The sequence below is a fragment of the Pelodiscus sinensis genome, chromosome Z, assembly GCF_052426305.1.
Source record: "Pelodiscus sinensis isolate ZL-2025 chromosome Z, ASM5242630v1, whole genome shotgun sequence".
NCBI classification, from domain to species: Eukaryota; Metazoa; Chordata; order Testudines; family Trionychidae; genus Pelodiscus; species Pelodiscus sinensis.
Genome location: NC_143085.1, coordinates 38,442,746 through 38,469,345, shown reverse-complemented (window position 1 = coordinate 38,469,345; position 26,600 = coordinate 38,442,746). Strand labels below are relative to the sequence as shown.

Here is a 26,600-nt window from a genome sequence, read left to right as displayed (position 1 = left end):
AAGAAGTATTGCATTTTTAACTAAATCATATCCTGACGTTTTTGAAGTTGTGTTTTAAGAAAGGGGATTTATTTATCATGTGACTGAAGTTCAACCCATTTTTAGTCAGCTGGAATTTGCCTAAAACAATGTAGATTTCTAAGTGTTTCCAGTTGTGCATATACAGAGAATGTTTGTAGATTTCAAACATAGCTATTTTAGATTCAAGCTCTTAGTAGTGTTTAATAAAGAATGTTGTGAAAGTTTATTAATGCCTTTAATTTTTCTGTAGTGTTAATATACTCTTATTTCTGAAGGATAGCTGAACCTCTTTAACAAATTTGATTTTTTTTAAATTATATTCAACTGGGGTCAGAAAGAAGCTCCTTCTGTTTTACACATAACTATTGTGATCTGCATTGATTGATCTTTTGAAGGTTATCAGTAGGATGAATGGTGAAGTTCTAACTCACCAAGAGCATTCCATGTTCTTGAGGCCATTACCCAAAGTGTGTGTGGTTTTGTGTTTTTAAGATTAGTTAGTTCTACTGTGATTGCAGGAGGTTTGTTAACTGAAGTATTTTCTGTCTGGGGCAACTTTTTATTCAGTTAATACCCACATTAATGGAGAAACAACTTGTCTGAATAATTGTTGTAATGATTGTACAGACTCTTTGCTGATGCGCTGAAGTTTTTTTGGTAGTATTAGAATGAGTGTTTATCACTTCTGTCAGTGTTTGTATGAGTAGTGAATTTAAGGATATATGGCAATAGAATAATACATGGGTGTAAACACATATATAGCCTGTTTGACATTTTGTGTTTATAGATTTGGAAGTTTCATCCTATTAAGTTATTATCTTTATTAAAAGTATCCTCTTTAGTTAGGAGTATTCCCAGTATTATGTTCTTTGTACTAAAGTAACCTTTAAGAGGTAATTTTTTTCAAAACAGCTTGATAGAAATTTATATCTTTTCTGTGCTAGCCACCAACAAGCTAGTACCGAGGAACATTAAAATTGTGTCTCTAGAAATACTGATGACTCTTAAAACCTTTGAGTACTGTAATTAGGAAGAGCTAGAGCAGGGTCACTTGTAAAATCCAGGATGAATTGAGTGCATTTTTTTAACCTAATTTGACTAATCTAAGAAAACTCTGATTAATGTTAATAGTTAGGTTCTTGGTTTTTGTTCCTCCCCACCCTCACCATTGAAATTTCTAGGGTCCATATTGACACCTTCACTTGACGTTTGCATCACAAGAATATGTAATCTAAAACCACACCGCTGTTAATCAGGGAAAATTAAAATAGATGTGGTTACCCTTTGTGGCTCTAACATTGGTGGTTGCCCGTTTTCATTTCCAAGTCCAATTTAGTACATTTAATTTCTGATCTTTGGTTCTTTAATATTTCATAGCAGTAAAAAACTTGGCTTTAGAACAAGCGAAGAGACACAAAATGCTAACAAAGTAAACTATTTAAAGCTGCACAATATTAACAAAAGACTTAGATTCTTTCTAGATATGGCTTTAGTCTTTGTCCGATTTTCTTTTAGCTCCCAATATGTTCTTTAGTGGTTTTTATTTTAATAAACTGCTGAATTATTTGAGAGGTTTTACCAAGGGAATTGAGGTTTACTAAGATGGAATTTGTCAAATTTCCTGTCAGGGGTTTCAAATGTTGAAATACCATTAAAAGCAATATATGATTTGAAATTGACTTATACTGTAATAAGGACTATAGGAAATGAATTAAGAGTGACTAAACTTAGACTTTACAGCAGTGAAACTGTGATTACTGCTGCTGTTTGTTTGCTTGATAAGGGTATTTAAACTTCCACAAGGAATTTTAAGTTACCAGAAATGCAATTACTCTTGCCAGGAAGTTATGTGATATACTCTGCAGATATGAAATACACTGCATCTTTAATAAATGATCTGGGTTAGCGGGCTGATTTATAGGGAGAGAATACTCCCAGTGCAGATTGCAACGAAGATTTCATTGTGCATTTAGATTTGGATTTAATATGATTTCTCAAACTCTCCTGATTTTGTAAAAATTTAGTGAAGTTGCTTCTGACTGATTTAGCTTCATTTGAATGACAATAGTATCATTTCATTCATTCTGACCAACCATTAGCTTTGCAGTATCCTTTTATAGGAAAAAAAAGTTTGTGTTCAGAAATATTTGCTTCTATTCTATATGTGGTTAGTGATTAAAATATTTGCAGCTTTATATGCCAAATATCAGAAAAAAGACTGAGAATAAAGGCAAAATTGTTAGTATCATAACTTCTAAAATATGTCATTCAGGAAGTATGTTGATATATTAGCTTTTCAGTAAGAGGTGTTGTTGTTTATTTATTTAGTCTTGCATTTCTTTTTCTTTATACTGAAAAATCTAGAGTAAGAGATGATTGGTTTGAATTCAGATCTGGTTTGTAGTAGTTGTGGTTGGAGAATTCAAGTAACAGATTCTATTATTTTGTAATGACGTATTTGGTTGTGGGATTGACTGTAATAGGAATATTGTTCAAACAGTGGTGAGTGTGTGTGTGTGAGAGAGAGAGAGAGAGAGAGGGAGAGAGACTCGATCAATATATTTAGAATACTCTTAACCTCTTCAAATCGTCATATACCGTGTTAAAGGGACTGAATGAAACTAGATGTATAGGTCAAAGCAGAGATTTAGACTGATCTGTGATTCTATTTCATTATGTCCCTTTTTAATTTTGTATGTCTCTTTCTAACAAATGATGTATTAATATTTGAACAATTTATTATTAAATAGTAATTCCATTTTTTGTAAGACTAAGATATTTGTGTCACATTGTTACTTCTACACAACAAATTGTTTTTTATAAAGCATTGAACAAAGGAGTGATTAAAAATAAAGAGATTTCAGATTGGTGTAACAATTAAATCCTAGCTCTGCAGTCTTCTGAGCTAGTGGAAAGGTTTTGATATAGCAAAATGCTTTTTATATCTGCATATAAAATTGTAGTGCTAGACAAATGACTGTACATTTTTAAATATTTTATATAGATATATGTGTACATATATAATTTATAAGTGTGTGTGTGCGTGCGCGTGTGTGTGTGTGTGTGAGAAATATGTATGTATATAAAGTGTGTGTTAAATACCTTACTCAGAACCTGATTATATCTAAGTGTGATTTTCTGCATTTCCTGTAGGCTGGCTTTTTTGTCTTTTTAAAGAGAAGTTTTGTGGTGTTCAGTATTTCCTTTTTTTAATGAAAAATATATCTGAAACCTCTGGAGCAATTGTTACTTGATTGTAACATATTTAGAATATCTAGAGTTAGAGGTTAATTCTTGGGCAGTGGAATTGTCACCTGTCTTGTAACTACTGTAAAATATATTCTCTTTTCTATATTTTCAGGTTGGAATGCTTGTATGCATAATGACACGGATTATCTATGTCAATTTTGGAATACCAATCTCTTGTGCGCCACTAATGCAACCAGTAGCAATCATTCCATCAGTTTGTTCTGGCTTTTCCCCTTTTTAAAGGATGCCTTCTTATTTTAAAGAAATAAAATACATTGTCTGAGATTCTTATGTTTTTGAAGTAATACTAATTGAAATTCACTTACTTCAGGGACAGTTTAAAAGATACCTTTGATTAGGGAGGTACTTAGAACATGATGGCTTGGTAGCCCCCGTATTCTTAGTCCGTATTTTATATTACACTTTTAAATTTTGGTATCAGTGTTACTTCTGAGAAGATATCCTCTGCAGTGCTAATGAAGGTGCTATCACTTTATCTAAGAAATATGAATTCCAAGGTGATTCTTCTTGCCATTGTCCTGTAGTTCAATTATTAGTTTTGATTTTAAATGGACATTAAACAGATTTTTCCACAGTATCTTTTAGTTGGATCACACACATGGACCATAGTGATAATACTAATAACTTAGAGACAAACATTAATGTATTTTATAGTTGAGGCGGTTAAGCTATTTTTTCCTGTTTGAAATGTTTTCTTTCCTTTTGTGGAAGGACAACACAAAGAGAAGTTTCTTGCCATGTGAAGGATGTTTAAGGATTATATGTGAGAGTTGTGAAGTTAAATACCTTTTAAATGTAAGGCTGTGAATTTAACAGCTGGAGATCTAATCCATTAATTTTAACAAGGAGACTTTCTTAATACTTCAAAGAGAACATCTTAAATGATACTGGATTGCACCAAACAAGTGAATCCACAAAACATCCAGTCTTTGTTACACTCTTCTGCTTTCACACGATGAAAGGCCACATAGCCGAGAACGCATGAATGTTTTCCTAAATTTGGGTAATCAGTTGTGAGACGTTTTTAACTGCACTTCATCAGTGTTACACTCAATATATATTTAGAAAAGAAAGCAGTTTTAGTGTTTTCCTGACACTTAATTTCATTTATTTATAACAGGGGACCTAGAATTTGTGTTGTGTTCAATAGCTACAGATAATGAATTTGTACCTCTTCAGGAGACCCTGTTTAGGTGTACTGTGTTGCTCTTTTAGATCTGAGAGGTGCTAATCCAATAGTTATAATTTCCAATGAAAGTATTCAATTAACTATATTAGATGGTAACAGATTTAGTAGAAGTGGATCTTATTTAAAACTATTTCTTTCTCAGAGGTGCACACATGCATCAGCTATTAGTTACCAAAGAGAGATGTTTCTTGACTCTGTGTTTTTAACTTTTACTAAAAACATCATTAATGTATGCTAATAACATGTTTTCAAATTTGTCTTTTCTGTATAGTATTTTTACAAAAAATGCAGTGCATGAAGTTGCAGTCTTTAGATTTCTGTTAGGTTTTGAGGTTTGTCTGAAGAAGCCTTTTCTGGCTTCGTATGTAGAAATCTGGTCATATTTAAGTGCTCCAATGATAGATTTTGCATTAAAGTAAATATAGTTTATTTGAGATTAAATGTAAAAATAACAAATGTACAAGCCCTAAAGAATTCAACTCGTGCTTCACTGCAGAATGTTTTATTAGGCATTTCACTTACCATCTACTCCCTCTAAGCTAGTTTACTTGAACTTTTGTGCATTTGATTTATTTTATCTAGCTGCGTACGGTGTTTCGAGTACCTGAAAAGTTAGATAATGTGCCACTGAGATACAAGCTTATTTTTCCTCCTTATTTGGATACTGCTTGGTAGGCCTTTGATCATGCTCTCAGGAAAGAATTTCATCATTCACGTTATGAAATGGCATTTTATATGGTAAAATGTGTTTAAAAATCAAGGCCAGTAGTCACAAAATATTTAAGAGAATTTGTGTCGCTAATGAAAAGATTATCCGAATGGTGAGGAAGGCCTGATAACTGAAAAGGCGGCATGTTTCTTGACAAAAAATGAAACAACTTTTTGGTTTAGAAGCTAGACTCTTTAATTCATGGATGAGGCAAATGTCCCCTCCCCCCCCACCAATGTAATTGGGAAGATTTAATACCTTTTACAATTTTATATTTTCTCTTGCAGTCAGTTCATTGGTGAAAGTGCAACACATGAAAGTTGGTCCATTAACACATGTAAATGAGAAGCGAACTAAGCATTATGATTATTTGGTTAGAATCTTAGGGTTTTGCATTTTTCCTCCTGAAAAGCTTTCGCATTTTTACGTAATCTCCTATTCAGTGACCTTTTGGTGCCTTTTGCTCTAATGTGTTGAGAAATGACAGAAAGGGAAAAGGGTGAGAGTAATTAAAGGACATTTTAAAACGTAAAATGAAAATGCACTGTAATCACTTAACTGTTTCTGGAGAGATTGTGCTCTGCTGTGCACTGTTACAGATGCAGCTTTTGATTGTCTGGAAGGCTACACCAGCTAGAGTGAAATGAAAATATATATGTGAGTAGTCAGTCTCTTGGCTAGATGGCACAGCTGGTCAATTCATTGCCATTTGGCTGTTGGTGATTTGAGTTTACATTTGCTTTTGATCACAACTGAATCAATTTTTAAAATATTTCAATTGTAGTTGTGTTTAAAGTAATTCTATAGCACTTTATATTGACATGGGCGCTTGATAATGCTCTTTACAAATGTATAAGCTCTCCCTAACTCTGATCTGCAGCCCACCTAAGAGAAGATAGATCCAATGGTCAGTCCTCAGTGCAATGCAGCCATGTAACAAAATGACCACACAACTTGTTACAGTCGGCAGTCTTTATTTTGGATAAGCAGAGGGCTGGAAGAGCTGGGCATACTTGCAGGATAGGATTGAAGTGCGATGGCAAATCTGTGGATGGCATCCAGGATGGAATTAGGAGAAGATGGTGGTGTACATGCAAACTGAAGTGGTAGAGTTTCATCTTTGTGAACTTGCTGCAGTCTCACACTATTTCTGGTTCAGATCCATTAGGCAGAGTCTTGGACTTTCATGATTACAAAATATACTTTAAACGTCACTACAGTCAGAGAGAGGGGCTCTGAAAAGGTTGAAGATTGTCTCTTACCTGTAAATCTAACTTTTCTGCAAATTACATTTACTTTTATTTGTATTTGGTAGGGAAAATGGTATTCATAGTGCTCCCCCTCCCACCCTCCGGAAAGGACTCTCTCAACTTCCACTGAAAAAGGGATAGTTCCCAGTAGTTTGGGAATAGAGTACCATACATTCATTTGTCAAATCTCAGTAACAGATAAAGAAACTGAAATGATGTGAAAACATATTTGCATGAGGTTTCCCTCACACACCTCAGCTCTTAGGGCACTGAGTGTGGGAGCTGTGATTTTTTTTTTTTTGCGTGTTCACCTTGAGGTGACTTTTAAATAGCAACTACAGTATATGTTTAAACCTTTTGCATAGTTTTATTAATGTAGTATATTTGTATATAATGTAGTATATCTGCATAGTTTTATTAATGTAATATATTAGGCTGAAGTGTTGAGCACAGTATAAAGGTGTAAAGTAGCTGGGTAACTTAACATATTGTATAAATAAGTAACTTTGGTTTGAATTATGTCTACTTAATTTTTTTTTTTTTGGATCCAGTATGACTTTTTAAAAAACGATTTCTCAATGTATCTGAAAAATAGGAACTTTAACCCAATTACACTTTTAAAAGCCGGACTGATTCAAGTGATCCTTTTGTATTGTGGAATAGTATAAAACATCTGCAATGATCTTCAATTATCAGTATAAACTAGACAATCCTTAGAAGCTTGTAAAATAGTAAAACATTGAAAGAGTGTGGTGGCTGGTATCTTCACATAGCACCAATTTAATTGTTGCAGGCTACAGAGCTGCCAAACATTTTTAACTTGGACAAAACATGATGAGTCTCTTGTATTCCTATTTTAAAAGCAAAATCAAAGCAAATGTTCTGGAGAGCAAAATAGTTTCAATCAGTTTGACTTCAGTGCTGTAATGCCTCTACTCACCCCTAAATATAGACCTGTGATGCTCTTTTTAGAATCACTGGAGCAGCCAGTGCACCATCTTTCTCTGCTCTTCTAATATACTTCTTTAGCTTTAGCAGAAGAGGAAAAATAAGGACCACTTCAAATACAATTAAGACTGGGCTCACTGTTTTGAGATAGTAAAGCTTACAGAAGAACATGGAGAAGCAAATTTTTTTGATTACAGTCGAGAGAGTTTCATAGCATCTATTTTTAGTTAATTCTGGTGGTTTACAAAATGGCTACGAGTTTACCTGCATCTGTGACTTGACTGGGAGATGGAGGCAGTGAACATGTAAAAAAAATATAAAACTGAACTCTAAAGAAACCCCCATATCCTTGGTTTTAATAACAGTTTTAACTGTTGCGTGCACGTAACAGATAAAGAAAAGAGTCTAGTGGACATATTCTGATACACTTCATTGGTTTTGCTTGCTTAGACTGAGATACAGCCAAGAAAGGACACATGCATGTTTTCAGAAATGAAGAGTGTAGTTTTCTGCTCTGACTTCCACTGGATCTATTGGAGGAAAGATTTGCTGTAGTTCTAGTTCTGATTTCTTTGCTATTGGCAAATGAAAATATAGTTTACCCTCACCTGATTGCCCAAATAATGTTGTGAATCTTTGTGTCTAGCTGCTAACAGATCTGTTGCCTTTATCATTTGTTTGTGTTTTCTGGAGAAAGCAATTACTGTTCAAATAATTGCCCAAATCCTCTTACATTTGGGTAATTTAATTTAAACCTCTTTATACAAATGATTTTCAGTTTCACCTATTTTCCATCACAGAAAGGGCTGGTTAAAAATCTGTTCCTTGAATCAGATATGAACTTCAAGAGCTGGAGTATCTGCAGTGGGTGAGATGGTGATACAATGGCATTTTTTATGCCTACCTATTAAGCATAATGGAGGTTTGGTTGCTGACTCTTAATTCGGAATGGTTTTTATCTAAACTCTTAAAACAGACATAGTTTTCTATAATTACTATATTTTCAGATAGGTAAAAGGGATAAAACTGTTACCTGTCCAGTAGTCTCAACCATAATTACTGCATTTCTGAACTACTTCTTCTTGAGAGAGATTTTATTGCTAGCATGATTGTCAAAAATAAGTAGGTTAAAAGAACATGCAGAAAAAAGTCAGAGATGAGGAATATCAAATGAATGCTGCTTAAAAAATGGTTTGTCTTAGCCTCAAGTTTTGGTGATTATTACTTTACCTCAAAGATATATATATATCAGATGTTTTGGGTTATTTTTGACACACTGGATTGTTTTTTTGTAGCTCAAATTTAGGATACTGAAATAATATTTAGAACTGAAGATATGTTGTCAGTTTCATGTTGATATCTAATCCCTTTGCTCAGGCAAAACTTAATTAAACAGTCCCCTTCAGTTCTGGTTTCTGTTTTTACTTTTTGATGGAGCATGTTTCTGCTGCTTGTTGTATGCAGATAAGGCCACAACATTAGAACAATGCATCATTTTTTTGAAATTGTTTAAATTACATTCATTTTCACATTGAAAAAAACTAGTTTTAATGGGAAAGGAGCAATAGTTTATTGTAATTAAAATAGTTTTTCATAGCCTACATTTACCACTATGTACAAAGAGAAAGCAAACTTTGGATTCCTAACCCACCATAGCAAGAAAAAAAGCTGTATAATTTTCAACGTGATAGTGCCATTTGATTGTGGTTTTGATCATATTGGGCTCATATAGTCAGTCTCGCAATAGCTGTTTCTATTTCAGGTCTCAAGACCCCCCCAGAAAAACATTGCTTAAAAATCTGTAAAGTTGGTGTTTGCTGTATTTTTCCTTTTCCTTTCCTACCACATTGCAAAATGCACTTTATTTCCCTCCCCCCTTTTGTGTGAAGCTTTTCTTGGAATAGATGTTAAGGGGTTATTTTTCTTAAATGGTTTTCGATGACTGCTCTTGCTTTCAGTAGCGATCTGGCCCAAATACTAATGGTGAGGAGTGCCCATTACTGAGCTGTAAAAGAATGGGTTATGCAGAAAAACCATTTAGATAAAAATTCAATTTTCCCTTCCATGTACAGTGTTAAGAATTAATAGTACATTCTTCTTAAACGGGCACTTTTCATATTATATTTTTACCTTAATGAAATTCTTTCCCAAACAGGAGTGGTTCATCTAAAAGTTTAGAAGAAATTTATCTCTTTATCCCTTTAGAACCAGTGCTCCAGTGTTTTTCTCTCGAGTTACAGCTTGCTGAAAAGGCTGTTACAGTAACATATCCTGGAATTTTGTGGAAACTCTTTATATGTTGGCCCAAAGGTGTCGGATTGAAATATCAGCACAGTTTGATTTCCCCTTGCTTCTTCAGGAACTAGATTACTGTGCGTTTGTTATGCATGAAATTTCATATCTTCATTTGTGCCTTTTGATTCGTCTGAATGTCAGTTGTGTTCTTACTGGCTTTGTTAGAGGTACTCAGCCCATGGCCAGAAAGCAATGAAGACACCAGTATGTCACTTAGTCATTTTTGCAAGAAATATGACAAAAGAGGAACTACAGAAGTCAAAGGATAGATGGTTACTTTGTGGTCCCTACCTAGTTTATCCCATGTGCGTGAGATGAATAATAATCCGCCGCTTTAATAAATAACTTGAGTGCAGATAGTTTGCTTAAATGCATTATGATACTATGCATGCATTTTTTTTGGTGAAAGTAATACCCAGAACAATTATTTTAAATATCTTAATCATCTTCAGAATGATTTTAAACAATTTTTCTCTTGAAATAAACACCTAATGGGGAAAAAAGGAAATCACTGGCTAGAGTAATGGGCGACACTGTGGTAGAAAGTCTCATGGAAAGAATTGCTCTGTAAAGGAGTGCTTCCAAGGAACTTGTCTGTCTTCCCTTCCGTAGTGTTTACTGTTTTGCTGGTCTGCTATTGCTCTTGTTTTCTCATTACAGTAGCACAAGGCCAGTGCTTCCCATGAAAGATTGTTGTGGTGGCTTTTGTGCCAAGTTGATCAGTGCAGTACATCCCACTAGTATTTTTGGTCACTAGCCTGTGAGGCATGGCTGAGAGTAGTAAATCTATGCTGGATTAGTCTCAGTTGGACACAATGACAGAAGATTTTATGCAGTTTGGAGGTATGTTCACACGTGCACGCGCGCGCACACACACACTCACACTCACACATGCATACCAATTTAGGATGACAATAATTCTTTTCCTCTGCTAGCATTATCTTGCTGTTTTTCTTTTTAGGGCATTTATGTCACAACCAGATCCTGATGTGCTGCTGTCATTGACTCTGGCTTCATGTGGTCATGGGTCATTAGCCAGTGTATGTGAAAGCCAAGGTATTTTTTCTTCCCTGTGACAGCTTTTCCTTGGATTAGAAGGAACAGTTCCCTGATATGAGTGAGTAATGGTCATTCTTCCATTGATGTAGGTATTCATAAGACAAGCAAGCACATTTGGGTTATAATAGCCTTTCCGGCAACCATGCAATAGTCATAAATAACCAGTCTTGGGCAATAGAAAATTAGACCTTATAGTAATACTTTTATTTAAAAAAGAAAATGTTAAATGTGGTTGAATATCACAGTGGAGAACAAAATTGTATTTTAGGAGAGGGGCTAATGGAAAAAGCTTCGTAGTTCAAGCAGATTTTCATGACTCAGGCTTACAGAGAAAAAACATTTAATTAAAAACTTGTTTGGAAATGTTTCGATGAGTATTATTTACACACAGTATATTTAACATACATTCATGATGATTAAAAAATAACAGGAGTAAATATACTTCAAAGCTGCAGACTTCTCACAAAATAAAAATCTACATAAAGAATCCTTTAGGCTGCCTCTTGAAATATTTGCTGTGAAAAGCGCATCTTAAGGTGTCGTTTTCTTTACTGAAAATTGTTTTTTTATGATACATTAAATACAGGAAAAGAGATTTCCTTATTTTGTACAGCACCACCTTCTGATATATTTCAGTATATGGCTTTTAAGCCAACAGTGGACTTACCACCTACAGTACTGCTTAGAAAATACATCTTTTTGTAAATATGATCAGAACTAGCAGGTCTGTTGCAGTGGTTCTGCAATTAAGGCCTTTATTCACTTCTCGGCCTTTGGCCAGCAGTGGACCTCAATTCAGCTTTTGCTCTTCCACCTATATTCAAAGGGTCTGATCCTGTAGAATCAAAGTCAATGAGAATTCTGTCATTGACTTAAATCAGAACAAGATCAGATGGAAAGAGAAGACTTGGGGGATGTGTTTGTTCACATTTATTAGACTCTTAAAATGTTAATTTTAATGTACAGTTATTCCTTGATTAAACATATTTAGAATAATTTTGAGCATTTATCTGATTTATTTTAGTTCCTTAATTGTAAAAGTGTGCATAGTCTCCAACTGGGCATAGCTCACAAACAAAAGCAAAATTGTTGCAGTTTGGGAGACAGCTTTAGAACCCTACGCAGAATTAAATTCCAACGCTTGACAAAATTTAATATTTCTTTTTTGAGGTGACAATAGTACTTTATTCAAAATCTTGTATCTGTCTTCAGACGCACTGGGAAGGAAATTCTACATTCACTAAAAAAAAAAAAAAAAAAGGAAAAGATCTTCCCTGTATATAACTGTATATTACAGGAGTCTCTTCCACATTAAGACTTTTGCTTCACTATCTGAAAAAAAAGTAGAAATCAGAATACCGTGGGTTAATCTATTTGACAGAGTACTATTCGGTATACCTAATTTTCAAAGAATAAACTATTTTAATAATTCCCTCTTTGCAAATTAATGGTAAAATAAACCCTTGATTTCAATATTTAAAATTTCTTCATGGATTTCAGTAAATAATTATTGGTTTTCAGATTGTGAATTTGCAAGAACTGTATTTATGATTTTTCAATTAGTGTTGTGTCTTGCTTAGCTACATAAATCACGTTAGCATTGTTTGTTCTCTGGAGGACTTATGTACCTAACTAACAACAGGCTAGTTGCAAATTATACTTTTATGTGAAATATTTACAATTTGTAAATCATGCTCTTGACTACTTATATTTTCCAGTCAATTAAAAGAAAAATATTACATAACTTAGGTAACTTGCCAATAGAACTTGAGGTACGGATTGTATATTTAATTATAAAATTTCCAATTTAATTTATTGTGAGTGATTCATGAAGCTAGTACAGTGCAGATTACAAAATTCATGATTTGCAATCAAATGTATGTAATTACAGCAAATTTTAAGAATTTAGCATTTTAGTTTAATATTTGTTTTTTACAAGTATTGTGGCAGTGAAGCACAAGCTCGTGACTGTTGTGAAAAATGAAATTAAAAAAAGGTGACAAAAATGATTGAATCAAAATAATAATTATTTAAAAGTTTGCTGTTTGCTCCACTCTAGTATTTGAAGGGGTATAGTGAAGTATAAAGCAGTGGTTCTCAAACTTTAGCAATCCTAAGACTTCCAGTTTGATTTAAATTTTGTTGTGGCTGCCCCAAACTTTCCACCCACTCTGCACCAGGCCCTTTCCCCATTCTGCTCCTTCTCTCAGGTTCCCTCCTTTTCCCATCTCTGTTCATCCTGTCCCTCCTCTTCCCTGCCTCTTTCCTGCCCCCTCTCTCCAGCTCTCTCCCAGTGCCTCTTCCGTGTTATGCTGAGCAGCTGTTCCTAAGTGTTCAGGAGGCACTGGGAAGGAGGGAGAGAGTTGATCAATGGGGACTGGTGGACCCCTGGAGTAACCTTGAAGATCCACATGCTTCAGTGGCCCCACTTTGAAGAAACACTGGCCTGGAGTTTGTGTGATACCTGAAGTCTCCCCAAACATGCTAATATTAGTGAGCATTTATATTACCTTAATAGCCTGAGGCATTGGAATCCTATTGTGCTAGCTAGCATAGACATGCACACAAATACACAATTCCTGCGTATGGAGATTCTCAGCATAAATTAAATATTATTGCACAGCTCTGTTTGTCCCCCACCTCCATTCTCCGTACCGGTGGTTCTAGGGCTTGTGCAGCCACCTTGTTAGGAAATCTAAAACATATTTTGCAAGAAAAGCCAAACAGAACACTTACATTCTAGATTTTGGTGGCTTTCCTCCCAGTTTTTGGCCAGCTCTAATACTTGGAGCTAATGTGCTTTGTAGTCTTGTGAGTCATCTGCTTGCCCTTTGAGAATGATGCACACAAGGGTGCACCTGCCAGGAACTGTAGTCTGAGTTCAAATTAGGTTTTTGTTTTTGTTTTTGTTTTTTGTTTTTTGTTTTTTTAGGGTAACTGCATGGCTCAAAGGATTGGGTATGGGATACAGGACCTTTCCCCTTTAGATCACCAGTTCAACTCCAGCCCAGGTCAGTAGTGACCAAAGTCATTTACATTTGAATCATGTTTGTTGACTTATGTGAAATTTGTTGTTGATCTGTCTCCTTCTTGATGGACAGGTGTGCACATCACGGAGCCACTACAATGATGGGCATTAATTGACACTCTTGTTGGCAATCTCTGCAGAGAGGCAGAAGACTGAATGGGCCAAGGAGTCTAAACTCCTTTGTAGCCCCTCACTTGTTATCCTTCCAGGTCAGGGGTGAGGCAAACTGGTGAGGAAGGGTTTTGAGAAGCTTGTCTGTTGTGTGATTTTCCTTGTTCCGTGGCTTGAAAGCTGGCCTCCTACACCAGCATGAAATGTATATTAAAAGTAAACAGAACAAAGTTTTAGTAATAGTCATGGCAGGGTCAGGTTTTTTTTACTGTAAACATTGATAGATATCGAATTAATTGCACACACATGTTGACAAAGTATTTCTATTGATGACCATCAAAATTTACATATAAGCAAAGTAAGAAAAATGCTGCTTGAGGATTATAGAGCTTGATTTTAGATTTTTTTTTTTACATTATGTTGCCATTTTGTATGTTAATGGTTATTAAGCTAACTTTTTTGAATGACCAATGTCAAGTGTCCTTCATTATTTGGATCTTCCCATTTCCCGAGTCCCCATAATTTTCTACAAATGTAAAATTAAATTAAAAAAACCTTAAAACCCATAACTTTGAACAGTGAAAAAATCACATAGCTAACAATAAAACAAATCTTAAAAATAAATGTTGATTTTATCTGTTAAAATTATTATATATAAATTGAATTCTGTCAAACCGATTTAAAATCAGGGTAGGAGCAACAAATGCTCTGAAGCCACAATAAAACTCTTTTTAAAAAGTATTTTCTGTTTAACATAAAAAAAAAAAAAGCCTTCAGACAGGAGTTGGTGTATGAAGTTTCAGCTCAGTGCAAATAAAAAGTTGGCAGGGTCCATGACTGTTCCAGGTTCATTGGCTCCATAAGGGCGGAACTAATAAGGTGGTGGTATGGGTAGCCAGACTATTGAAGACCATTAGGCACTGTGACTACGTTAGGGCTAGGCCATGGGTGAGCAATAATTTTTGCAGGAGAGTCACTTCATGAATGTTGGTATGTGGTTATGGGTTAGTTCTGGTGCCCCTTGGAAGGAGTGGGGCCTCAGATAGAAGAGGTGGGGCTGGAGGCTAGCCTGTCTGGGATGGTGTGAATTAAAAAAAGCAGCAAAGGACTTGTAGCTCCTAGCCCCTACTGCTACTACATTGCCTGGCAGCTTCCCGGGGTTGCTGCAACTATCTGTGTGCAGCTCCTGGATGCCAACACTGCCCCAGTAGGGGCCAAAGCCCCGAGCCTTTTAAATAGCCATACCCACCTTGGGTGACTGCCAGGCAATACGGGGCCAAGAGCCGTTTTAATTGCTACTATTTAAAGGGCTCGCCGCTCCTGGTTTTGCTGCTGTGGCATTGCCTGGCAGCTGCCTGGGGTTCCTACGGCTCTTTAAAAGGCTTGGGGCTCTGTCCGCTGCCGTGGTGGCACTGTGATTGGGATCCGCAAAGCCCTTTAACTATAGGGTTGCCAGGTGTCCGGTATTCTACCGGACCGTCTGGTATTCGCTCTTATGTGTAATGTCCGGTATTCTCTGATTTTTCCAGTTGTGCACTGGACAGAAGTCTGGCATGGGCAGGGGGAGCTTCTGGAAGCCGGGGCCACGATCGGCCCTGGGAGCCTGTGATTGTGCAGAAGCCAGGCGGGGGAAGTGGCTGGGACTCCCAGCCAGTCCTCCGGCTCCCGCCAGGCTTCTGCACAATCACAGGCTCCTAGTGCCGATTGTGGCCCCACCTCCCAGCCTGGGAGTCCCAGAGCTTATTATCCTGAGTTCCTTTTTTTTTTTCCCCTCAACCAAAAATTACCGCGTGTCCGGTATGTTTTGGGAGACCATCTGGCAACCCTATTTAAATATGGTACTGCTGCCTGAGCCACCTCCTGGAAATTCTTGGCACCAGCAGCAGGGCATAAATAGTATAATCAGCCATCAGATTCAGTCCGCGGGCCGAATCCAGCCCACAGGTGTATCTTGCCTAGCCATGGACCCACTAAAATCAGTGCTATAAATTCTTCAGAAACAGATTTTCTATTAAAAATGGCAAGGGACCTAGACCCTGTACGGGCCTGTAGCACCACAATGTGTCTGACACTTCCGCATTTGCATATTTGTATTAGGTAAGAGTAAAAATGCATCTTCTTAATATGAATTTTGCTGCATAGGTTTAAATGCAATTAAGTGGGAAAATAATCCTTTAATTAGGGGTTGCATATTAAATCTCATTTGCTAAATTCTTTATCTTTAAATCCTGGTAAGGTTTTGAGCAGGGATTTTTGTTCCCTGGGGTTCTTAAAGTGAAATACAAAAAAGTACTCAATGTGTCTTTAAAGTGTTATATTGCAAGAACCCCCCTTGTGAAGGAGAAGGGGGAAAGGGGCCCTTTCAGGATTAAACAAACGTCTAGCCAGGCATGTTGCAGGTTTTTACTGCTAAACTACCCTTCACCCAAGTTAGTTTCTGATTATTATTTAATTACAGGCATTAAAGAAAATTGGAGAGAGAGACCCCTGTTTTCCTCCTCCTGTTCTCCTCTATATGTCCAGCCTGATTGTTTGTGTATGGGTAAGTTTGTAAGTCGGTGAGATGCAGAGTGGAAATGTCAGGGGTCAGACTGCAGGCAGGCAGGCAGGGGAGCAGTCAGGGCGGTTTCAGCTGCAGTCTCTGAGTTTCTGAGAAATCCAAGATGTGTTCCAGAGAAAGTTAACTCTTTCCAGCACTGCTATCGTTCTGCTCAGGAGAACTGAAGAATGTGTATAATTAGCAGTAATCTGACTCAGGCTACTTCACCGTCAGATTTTGAGTTGCTTCTTTGAGTCTTTCTGATAATCCACAAAGGTATAAACAGTTTTTTTTAACAGACTTACCATCTAATTGATGTTGAGTTGATCAGCTTTTTGCAGGCTTCTTGCCTCGAAATACAATATACAGCATACCTAGGAATTTGCCTAGTTTGACAGCATTGTTTCTATAGGATATGCTTGTATGGACCATGGCATCTAAAGAAACTACAGAAAACTTTACTGTGCTGACCTTCTAAATAAACAAGAGCCAGTGGACATACAACTTACTGCACAAATCTTGCAGTAAACAGAGCAGTACAACTATCAGAAAGGACATGACTTCCTTCTTAAAAGTTTTTTGAGAAGAAAGTTTTTTCAGAGTTTTCCCCTCAACATCCCTGAAAGTTGTGATGCGCCAGCCTTCAGAAAGATCACTGTCAAATACCAGTTTAGTAACTTACCAATCTTCTTGCCCACCAAGTTGTGTATGTTGTGCTGCCTTCAGTGTGTGTGTGTGTGTGTGTGTGTGTGTGTGTGTGTGTGTGAAGTTGTGTATGTTGTGCTGCCTTCAGTGTGTGTGTGTACACACAGTGATTAGCAAATAGCCGACTGATTTACTCACTGGAGTTCTAACATTCTGAATGGATGAACCACGGTGTCCCTCCTCTGCACCATTCCACTTTCAGGGAAAGTGAATATTTTCGCGCCACTGCGCTCTTGTCATGTTGAGTCAACACCTTGTTGTACACAACACTGTTTATAAATTCCCTTGCGTGAAATCCTGTTGAGGTCAGTGGAAGTTTTGGCATAGATCAGTGGGACCAGGTTTTTACCCCCATATTTAATAACCTTTATAAGGTCATGTAGTTTCTTGGCTGTAATAGTATTGGCAACCCTGTTGGGGTGACAAACTGGATTAAGGCCTGTTAGACCTTCTTATATTGCTCTGACAAAGTCTGGGGCCACAAACGATATGCTACAGGAGCAAGTCAAAATGGTGGCACTCTGGAATGTGATGACACTTTTCTTAATGTGGACTTTAGGCAAAGACCTCATTATACATAGGCCTCTTTTGGGGATTTATTCAGCACCCAGCAGACAATTCAGCTGCATCTGACCCTTGACTGTTTTAAAAAACAGAACAACATACTCAGTGCTTTGAAGTAACTTTGAGTCTGTTGAGGGCTGAGTGTCAGAGGAGATGCATGTACAAATAGGATCCTTTGCAAAGGCTAGGAATTGCCGTCATATAACCGTGTCTTTACTGATTGTGGTGATGTTGCCCCCCCCCATGTTAAACTTTGTATACACATCATTTAAGTGTGCTGGTTTGCACACACATACTTTGTGGACAGGAAGGCTGTTAAGGTGTCAAATTTTAGCATAGATCTGCAAATTGTGTTGACAAGAGTAGGCTATTTCCTTTACTCTGAAATACACAATTGCAAAGTAATGAGTAGTCCTGTGGCACCTCGGAGACTAGCAAATACCATGCCTTCTGTAGGGTGTGTATGTTTGCCTCTGTGTTGGGCTGTAACTCTGAATGCTGGTTGCAAAAGAGTGATAGGATAGTTGATGCTAAGTACCCTGTTGCTGAAGTCTAGTTACTTGAGGCAAAAGAGAGAATTTGCTGGACCACGGAAGGTCCCCTGCCACTGGCCCCTAAGCCCATCATGCACTGTTGGCAGGCTGCCCCAGGAGGCACCCTTTGTCACCTCCCCCAACCTAGCTGGGCTTTTTGCCCAGCTATTTCTGGTTCCCTAGGTGGCATAGGCTCTGGCTCCAGCTGGGGGACTCCAGCCCCATGTAGTTGCAGGGCTGGGACTCTGGGCCTGCACAGCCAGGGTCAGCCACGGGGTTGGAGCTCTGGCCCCAGCTCTGGCGCATGCTGCCGTGCGGCTCCAATTCAGCCACGCACTCCCGGAGGCTGCTGCTTGAGCCCTGGTCCTGTTATTCCCCCAGCTGGACTGCTGACACTGATGCCTCCCCTGGCTGGCTGGCCCTTCTGCCCTTAGATTCCAGGGCTCTCTGGTCCAGGAGCATCCATGGAGGTTAGGTCCATCAATACTTATTAGCCAAGGTGGGCAGGGATGGTGTCCCTAGCCTGTGTTTGTCAGAGGCTGGGAATGGGTGATGGGAGGGGTCACCTGTTGTGTTCACTCCCTCTGGGGCACCTGGCATTGGCCGCTGTTGCTCAGACCCAGTATGACCTTTCTTTTATGTAAAAAATGAAAGTTGTGTTACTTGGGGAGCATGTACAGAAATGAGCAGGAAATTAGGTGGGATTTAACCTCTAGAAGCAGGATAATCACAGTAGAAAAAGCTCAAACCTTCAAACGCAGTATGTGTTCTATGTAGGGCTACCATAGTTCAGGTTCCAAAAAGAGGACACTGTGGGATCATGGGGGAGAATGGTACTTGCAGTGGGGACACTCATGGGTAGGGGAAGGGTGGAGGGGGACAGCGTCTGTCACAGTGACAGGGCAGCTAGTGCAAGCTGTGGACACAGCAACAGCCGTCAGTCAGTGCCTCCCTGTGGGACCCCTACTCCGGAGCTGGGAGTTGGGCTAGCTGGGCGGGATCTGGGTGCTGCTGCTGTAGGGGAATGAACCAGTCAGTTGAGGATGCAAGGCAGAGTCCATTTGGGAAGCAAACAGATTGGGCCGCTTTCCTGTCTGCAGCCTCTGTTCTATAAAACCCCAAGATGTTGCCTGTTGTTTGAAAAATCCCCCTGCACAGAGAACGGAGACTCAAAAAAGAGGCTTTTTCTGGAAAACCTGGATATATAGTAACCCTAAGTCTATGCCTCTCTTATAAATGCCATAAAGCAAATGTCTGCAGCCCTCCTGCTGCACGGACTGACTAGCTAGACAGATCAGCTTCCTAAGTATTGGCATTTAATGCCTGCATAAATTGTATAAGAATCTTGAAACCAGGTTGTATTTGTGTGGTTGAGTATTGATTGTTAATTTCAGTATTTAAATACTCAAATTATACTTAACTAAACAGTTTTACATCTATCTGCCTTGCTTATAATGCCATGCATATTATAGCGCACTTCAAATCTCAGCTTTGTGTAGAATGGTCCTAGTTAGACTAAGAAAGCACAGACTCTATCCACATAGAAGAACTGTTTTGATTCAAAGTAAAAAGAGACTCTCTTACCTGGTTAGAGCCAAAATAGCTCCTAGGTCATAAAGGAAATTTAATACCTTTAACTCTTTTCTGAATGGCCCCCACAAGGCTGCCAGAAATACCATGTGAGTAGATGTTTCAACGTGACTGCATTCCATTTATGCTTGATTCCACACCTTGGCTTCTACCTGGCAATTCTGGGAGTCCAGGTCACCTCATTGCTTTAAAGCAGAAATGTAGTGCTGCCTGGTAAATGACAAATTAATTGACTTTCTCTAGGAATAATCCCTCAAAATAACTGCAAGTAATATTTACGGGTTTTATCAATGACAAATAAAGGCAAAGGCCTCGTTATTAGAAGAAGAGCTGGATCAGTGTCTTTCTGGTGAGCAAGTAGGTAGGAGTGTGTTTCAGCTACAGTCTACTGGCAAATTTCCCTGATTTGCTGATGTTGGAAACCTTTTGATTTTTGGTTCAAGGGGTGAATGCTTGAGGAGGAAAAAACTCTGTGTTTCCGCAGAGCTTGTTCCCCGTAGCAGCTGCCTTTGCCTGACTTGCTGCTATTTTGAGAGTTAACTGTGTGGACTCCACAGTGATTCAGCTATTGGAGAAAAAAATAGGCTTATGTTCTTTACCTTACTTTGGAATGAACCCTTCAAACTTGGTTAACAAAGTCTTTTAAAGGTGAATTTCTGTCATCTGTGGTTCTCCTTCACATAGCTGCATACTTCTGTTTGATCATTTTTCATGTCATCTTGAGAGATTTTATATAAAATTTGATTTAAGGTTTGTTTGTACTTAACATCAGTTTGAGCTTCAGCTACCTTGTTCACTAGATATTCCTATCCATTTCACCTGGCTGTTTCTAGATGGGCCAATGTTGGTGTTGCAGTCATACTGTACATATTATATTTGGGATTTACCCACTTAAACAACTGAGAAATGATTAACAAAAACACACCTAAAAATGCATCTTAAAACAAAAGCCATTTCTGTGCACTGCCATCCCATTGCATGCTATCTGCTTGAATGGGGTCTGTCAGTAGAATACGTCCATGTACTCTGTCGTGGGAGATTCCTAGCCTTTCTATTTATGTTTTGGATCTAGCTATTTTTCCTTGCTTTTGAGTGGTGAAATTAATTGAACAGGGCAGACAGTTTGCTAGGGCCTCCCCGTATAATCTGCTGCTTCTAAGAAAACAAATTATAGCGGAGGTCTGCTAAAGAGGCTTGGGACTAAAATAGCTAATGGTACTGGATACTATCCTTTAGTTTATTGTAAGCCTGTTGCAAACTACAGTTATATTTTCATAAATATTCTCGTGCCTGTGCAGCTTAACCCAGAGTCTTTACATTTATTATTACCACTTCAGGGCATGCCAAGATCTGAGTTGTGCAAGGCATTCGGGAGACGTAGTCTTTGCCTATGGTAGCGTAATGGGGTGGCACTCGCCTCTCATGAGCACCTCCCTCTGGCTGAGTGCATGTGCCTGCATGCTCTCTGTTTGAAGCCTTCTTCAGCAACTCAGCCCTTTGGGCAGGTCACACACCCTGTGTGAATTAGACCTCTTGTGGGGTACACATGTAACATCTCAGTGCCCTCTGCTAGTATCCGTCTTACTCTGATTCCCCACTCTGAGAAAGAATGATACCCCCTCAGGCATGCCGTTCTGGAGACAATGTCCTCGCCCTTACCTCTGCCCTTTATACATCTAGCAGGGTCCATCATAGTCTATCTTCAATAGTTCCCCACACAGATCTTCCAGTGGTGCTGCCGCTCTCTGCCAGCCAGTCCCCAGTTTGCATTACCTTCAGGGCGCCAGAGACACTGACTGCTTTTCTGGTCTCCAGCTCCTTTTATTATAGGCCTTCCTGGTCATGGTTGGCTGGCTCCTTCTGCAGCCATTCTAGCTGCCTGCAGGTTCTCTCTATGGTTCTTTTCTGGGCAGAGTTTGGCCGGTCCATAGGGTCAGGGCCTGGTCCATTTTGTCACAGGCAGTTATGTATTTCAGTCTCTTGTGAGTGAGATTGGCACAGGCACTTACAGGAGTTGCAGGCAGAACTGGGGGAAACATTGAGAGGTGTGGGAGGGACTGAAAGGAAGCCCAGAAACTTGTGGAAAACTTTTCTTCACTTGCCAGTAGGGATGTTAATGGGTAACTGGTTGAATGGTTATCTGGTAAGCATAACCCATAATGAGTGATGCTTACCAGGTTACAGTTAATCAGTAGCTGGGAGCAGTCCTCCGCCCATAGCCCAGCCACAGGCAGAGAGCTGCTGCAGTGTGCTGGTAGCTGGCAGCCCCTGCCTGGGTGCTGACAGGGCAGCAGTGGCAGTCCCCATGGGGGGAGTGATGAGAGCCCTGGGGGAAGCCTCTACAGGAAATGGTAGGGAGGCATGGGAGAAGTTGGGCTGGACCAGCCCCTGCCTGTGGCAGGAGCCTCTCTAGCCCAACCCCAGTGGGCCAGCCCTGCTGGAGCACTCCTGCATCCACCCTGTTTTAATCAGTTAAATGTGTTAGCACTATGCTTAACCATTTAACCAATTAAATGGGATTTTACATCTCTAGTAGCCAGTGGACTATGGAGACACTTACTGTAGAGATAGAATAGACATTGTGCCCAACTCCTCCAGGCCTGAGAGATGTGCAATACCACAGAACTAGGGATTCTGTAGAATATAAGAACTAGGGGCTACCAAATAAAATTAATAGGCAGCAGGTTTAAAACAAATAAAAGGAAGTTTTTCTTCACTTAATGCACAGTCAACCTGTGGAACTCCTTGCCAAAGGATGTGCTGAAGGCTAGAACTTTAACAGGGTTCAAAAAAGAGCTAGATAGATGCATGGAGGTTAGGTCCATCAATGGCTATTAGCCAGGATGGGTAGGAATGGTAGCCCTGGCCTCTGTTTCTCTGAAAGTGTGATACAGGGGAGGGATCACGTGAGGACTACCTGTTGTGATCCTTTCTTCTGGGGCACCTGGTATTGGCCACTGTTGGCAGACAGGACACGGGGCTAGATGGACCTTTGGTCTAAGCCAGTATGGCCATTTTTATGTTCTAGAAAAGGAAGATTGGGGAATAATGTGATTAATATTTACTCTGGATTAACGTGAACTCATTTTATTTTTATCCTAAAAATAGGCAGCCACAAACAAACTCCCTTGAAAAGAGTTTCTTACCTTTGATTTGACTTCATTTAAGGAAAGTAGAAATCTCAATATATATGTCGGATTAAAAATCTCCTATTTAAGGGTTGTCGTAACTGTGCATTTCCAGCAATTATGTAGAAACTGTTTTATGCATCTGGAGAGAATAAGCTGAAATTTATGTTTCACTCTTGTGTATAGTGACAGTTTATTCGTTGCTGTCACAAACTCCATTAATACACTCCCTTCCCTTGCCAGTGTGAGTAGGCATTTTAATGCTATTTTCGGAATCTAGTTCTGTGCAGGGAAGCCCACATTAGACTTAAGGTAATGTTAGCACTTTTGACCTGTGTGTCCTCGAGATGAAATGAGCTGCAGCAAAGCGTACCAAAATGATACAACCGGTGATGGAATGAATTGACAGTTAAAGTAAATATTGCTCTTTCAGTTAACTGTTTTCAGGCTAATGCTAATACCTATAGACGATCTAGCCTCCTGACAGGTGTTCAAAGCCAGGCCTGGCCCATTGTTAATTTAACACGTTAAAATAATTTAATAATTAAAAAGCATGAGTTGATAAAATCTGTTTTGAGGCCTGTTCTTCATCCACAGGACATCCTTCATAGAGGTGTTTAAAGCTTTTCAGTGACTAATAACTTGCTTTCAGAAATGTTGTGCTATTGGTGGTTGGTTGGTAGGTGGCTCCTGAGGGAGGGCAGGGGGCTGTGAAGTAGAGTCAAGTGCATGGAAATTGCAGGCATGAGTCATCATTAATAGGCTTAGCTTCTTGTTAAATGTCAAGGTGGCAATTTAAAGCAGTGCAGTTAAGCGTAGTTTTTCTCGGTTTCAGTCCGTCCTGGTATAATACTAAACGGCATCTGGGAACTGGTTTCCGTTAAATGTACCAGTATTTAACAATTCTTTTGTGGCTTTGGTGGGATCCGAAAATTCCGTCTTGAATTTTATGGAAATCTGTAAAGTGTGGCTCTGAGTTCTGGGATATCCCGAGATGGAATTTACTGGATTTAGATTGGTGTGGAACGTTGCCATGTGACTTTTTGGAAGCCACCTAGGAATACAAAGCAGTTAAAAATATTGGGTGCAAAAGTCAGCATCCGAGCTCTTCTATTAAATTGCAAGTGAATGAAGTACGCTAACAGCATGGGAAACATCTGCTGCACTGCATACTGAAGTGGATAAATGACTGAGACTTCCCATAAATCTAGTTGTCTGATCCGTGTGTGTGCAGCCAACAACCCTAAGTCAGGATGTGAGCATGAGAGGGTTGGAGGAGTGCATGATGGACTTCCTGCCAAGATGATGTAAGACACTGGGCTTAATTTCCTTTTCTGTGTCCCTAAGGGTACGTCTAGACTACAGGCTTTTGTCGACTGAAGTTTTGTTGACAAGATACTGTTGACAAAGCTTCTGTCGACAAAGAGTGTCTAGACTACATCCTGTTCCGTCGACAAAGCAAGCCGCTTTGCGACATGAAGTTTATGAAGCTCTTTTGAAAATTTAGGTCTGTATTCAAGAGAAGTGTGGAAAGTCATCCAAGGGTGTCCCCCCATGTGGAAGCAGATAAATAATTGGCCTCTTGTTCAGGGACCCTGTGGTGATGTCTGATTTGATCAAGTGAAATAGTTTTTAATCTGGGTGCCTCAGTTTTTGGTGAACATTACAGAGTTAGCCACAGATTGTTCATTCACAAGAAGGCCAGGACTAGGAGCAGCAGTACGTTTAGCAGAATCATGTTATCGGAACTGTGGAGCAGGCTTGTCTGAAATATTCTCCCTGGCTTTTCAAGCATAGCTTTTGTTTTGTGAGCACTAAGATCCTCCAATTCACTCATAAAAAGAGGGTGGAAAGAACCTTTCTTTAGGAGTTGCATATGACGCAGTGAAACCCTGCCAGAGTGGTGGTGGTGGTAAATTGAAAAGAGGAACCTGAGGCAGCCAGAAAAGAGGAAGGATATCGGTTAAAAACTGTCCATTGTCCCCAAGCAAAAGTAGATGCTTGTCCTGTCCCAAGGAAGAAAACTGAATTTTTTCTAGAATTCCAGTCCTTCCCAGTCTATTTCTGCAAATGTGTTGATTCTCAGAAAGCCACATAGTGAAGAGAGAAATGATGTGATAACTCTCTTAAAAATAAATCGGGGGAGGTTTTCACTCTTGTCTGCTGGCATCCTTCCTTCCTGGGTGGCAGGGAATTCCTTATCCTTTCCCCCTGATCTTGATAAAAAGAACAAATGCAATTAAACTGCATCTCTCCCCCCCCCCCCCACCTGGTTTGCCACCTGTACATACCCTTCTCTCTGCAAACTCAAGGTCATAATGCACTGTAAGCTTACTGTCATCTCCACTAACAGTATACATCATTTTTTCACTTCAGGCATTCACTGTTACCAGGCACTGCAAGTGCTGTATCTGGGAATAGTATGCATTTAGGAGACACACACAGGAGCTACGTCTAGACTGGCATGATTTTCCGCAAATGCTTTTAACGGAAAAGTTTTCCGCAAATGCTTTTAACGGAAAAGAGCGTCTAGATTGGCATGGACACTTTTCTGCAAAGTGCGCAAAAAAGCCCTGATCGCCATTTTCGCGATCGGGGCTTTTTTGCGCAAAACAAATCTGAGCTGTCTACACTGGCCCTTTTGCGCAAAAGCTTTGCGCAAAAGGTCTTTTGCCTGAGCGGGAGCAGCATAGTATTTCTGCAAGAAGCACTGATTTCTTACATGAGATCGTCAGTGTTCTTGCGGAAATTCAAGCGGCCAGTGTAGACAGCTGGCAGGTTTTTCCGCCAAAGCAGTTGCTTTGGCGGAAAAACTTGCCAGTTTAGACACAGCCTATAACTTGCACACTGGGGCTGTAACATGGGAGATTGTGAAATGACTTCGGCCTGTGGTAAGGGAGATAATGACTTCCTGTTAATTCTGCCACACACCATCAAGGTGTCTCTCCGCCTACCCCCCACCCCCTGCACTGTCCTTCTCTTGCCATTCCTTGTGGAAATACAAGCAAAAAGAAGTTAAGAATAAAGTAAAAATTCGCATTTGCAGCAAGTGTTTCAGCATCTTCTATTAACTAACTTCTGGGCAAGCAGCAAGGATTAGCAGGTCCCTTTGCCAGCTCTGACTACTTAAAGCAAAATAAACATCTTTGCAACATGGTCTGTTACTTGCTCCCTTTAGAATTGCAGGCACCTCCAATTAATCATCCAGTCCACAGAGGAGGAGTCAGTGAAGATTAAAGGATGCTTGCCAGATTTGACGAGCTGACAAGAAATGGGGCACTGAATAGGCTATGTTCCCAGTCTGGGCAGCAGTGGTGACCCTTGCTTTTCTCTCCCTCTTTTAGGTGAGTGATGTCCTTTCAGAGTAAGGCAGAGTCTAACGCTTTAATGAGCAAAGCTTTTTAGTCTTGCGTTGCGGGATATATTAGTCATCTAGGACAATGCACACAACTTTGACTAAAGAACCTTGCTTCCTTTCTGAGAAAAAGCAACTACAGTGTCACTCAGGTGATTATAAAAATTCTTTGGTTAGATCACTGATAAATTCATGGGCTGGCCAAGCCAGATGAGTATGTGAAATATTAATGGTGAAGATGTGGCCCGTATGCTGCAGGTGAGGAGTTTTGTGCATGCTATTCTTGGTCAACAAAGAGGGAAATCT

At 39.3% G+C, this 26,600-nt stretch overlaps 1 protein-coding gene across 6 annotated transcripts in view; it reads left to right on the top strand.

Moving 5' to 3' along the window:
• MN1 (MN1 proto-oncogene, transcriptional regulator) overlaps nucleotides 1–26,600 on the top strand; it is a 215,046-nt gene that overhangs the window by 6,839 nt on the left and 181,607 nt on the right. The window contains exons 2-3 of one of the 6 annotated variants that reach the window (XM_089775220.1): nucleotides 9,848–9,939; nucleotides 13,979–13,985. The exons of 4 other annotated variants lie outside the window; for them this stretch is intronic. In XM_089775220.1, coding sequence (XP_089631346.1) covers nucleotides 9,848–9,939; nucleotides 13,979–13,985 — 99 coding nt within the window. Of the gene's footprint in view, nucleotides 1–9,847; nucleotides 9,940–13,673; nucleotides 13,753–13,978; nucleotides 13,986–26,600 lie in introns of all 6 variants that reach the window. One more of the 6 variants, XR_016348348.1, reaches the window with a different exon arrangement.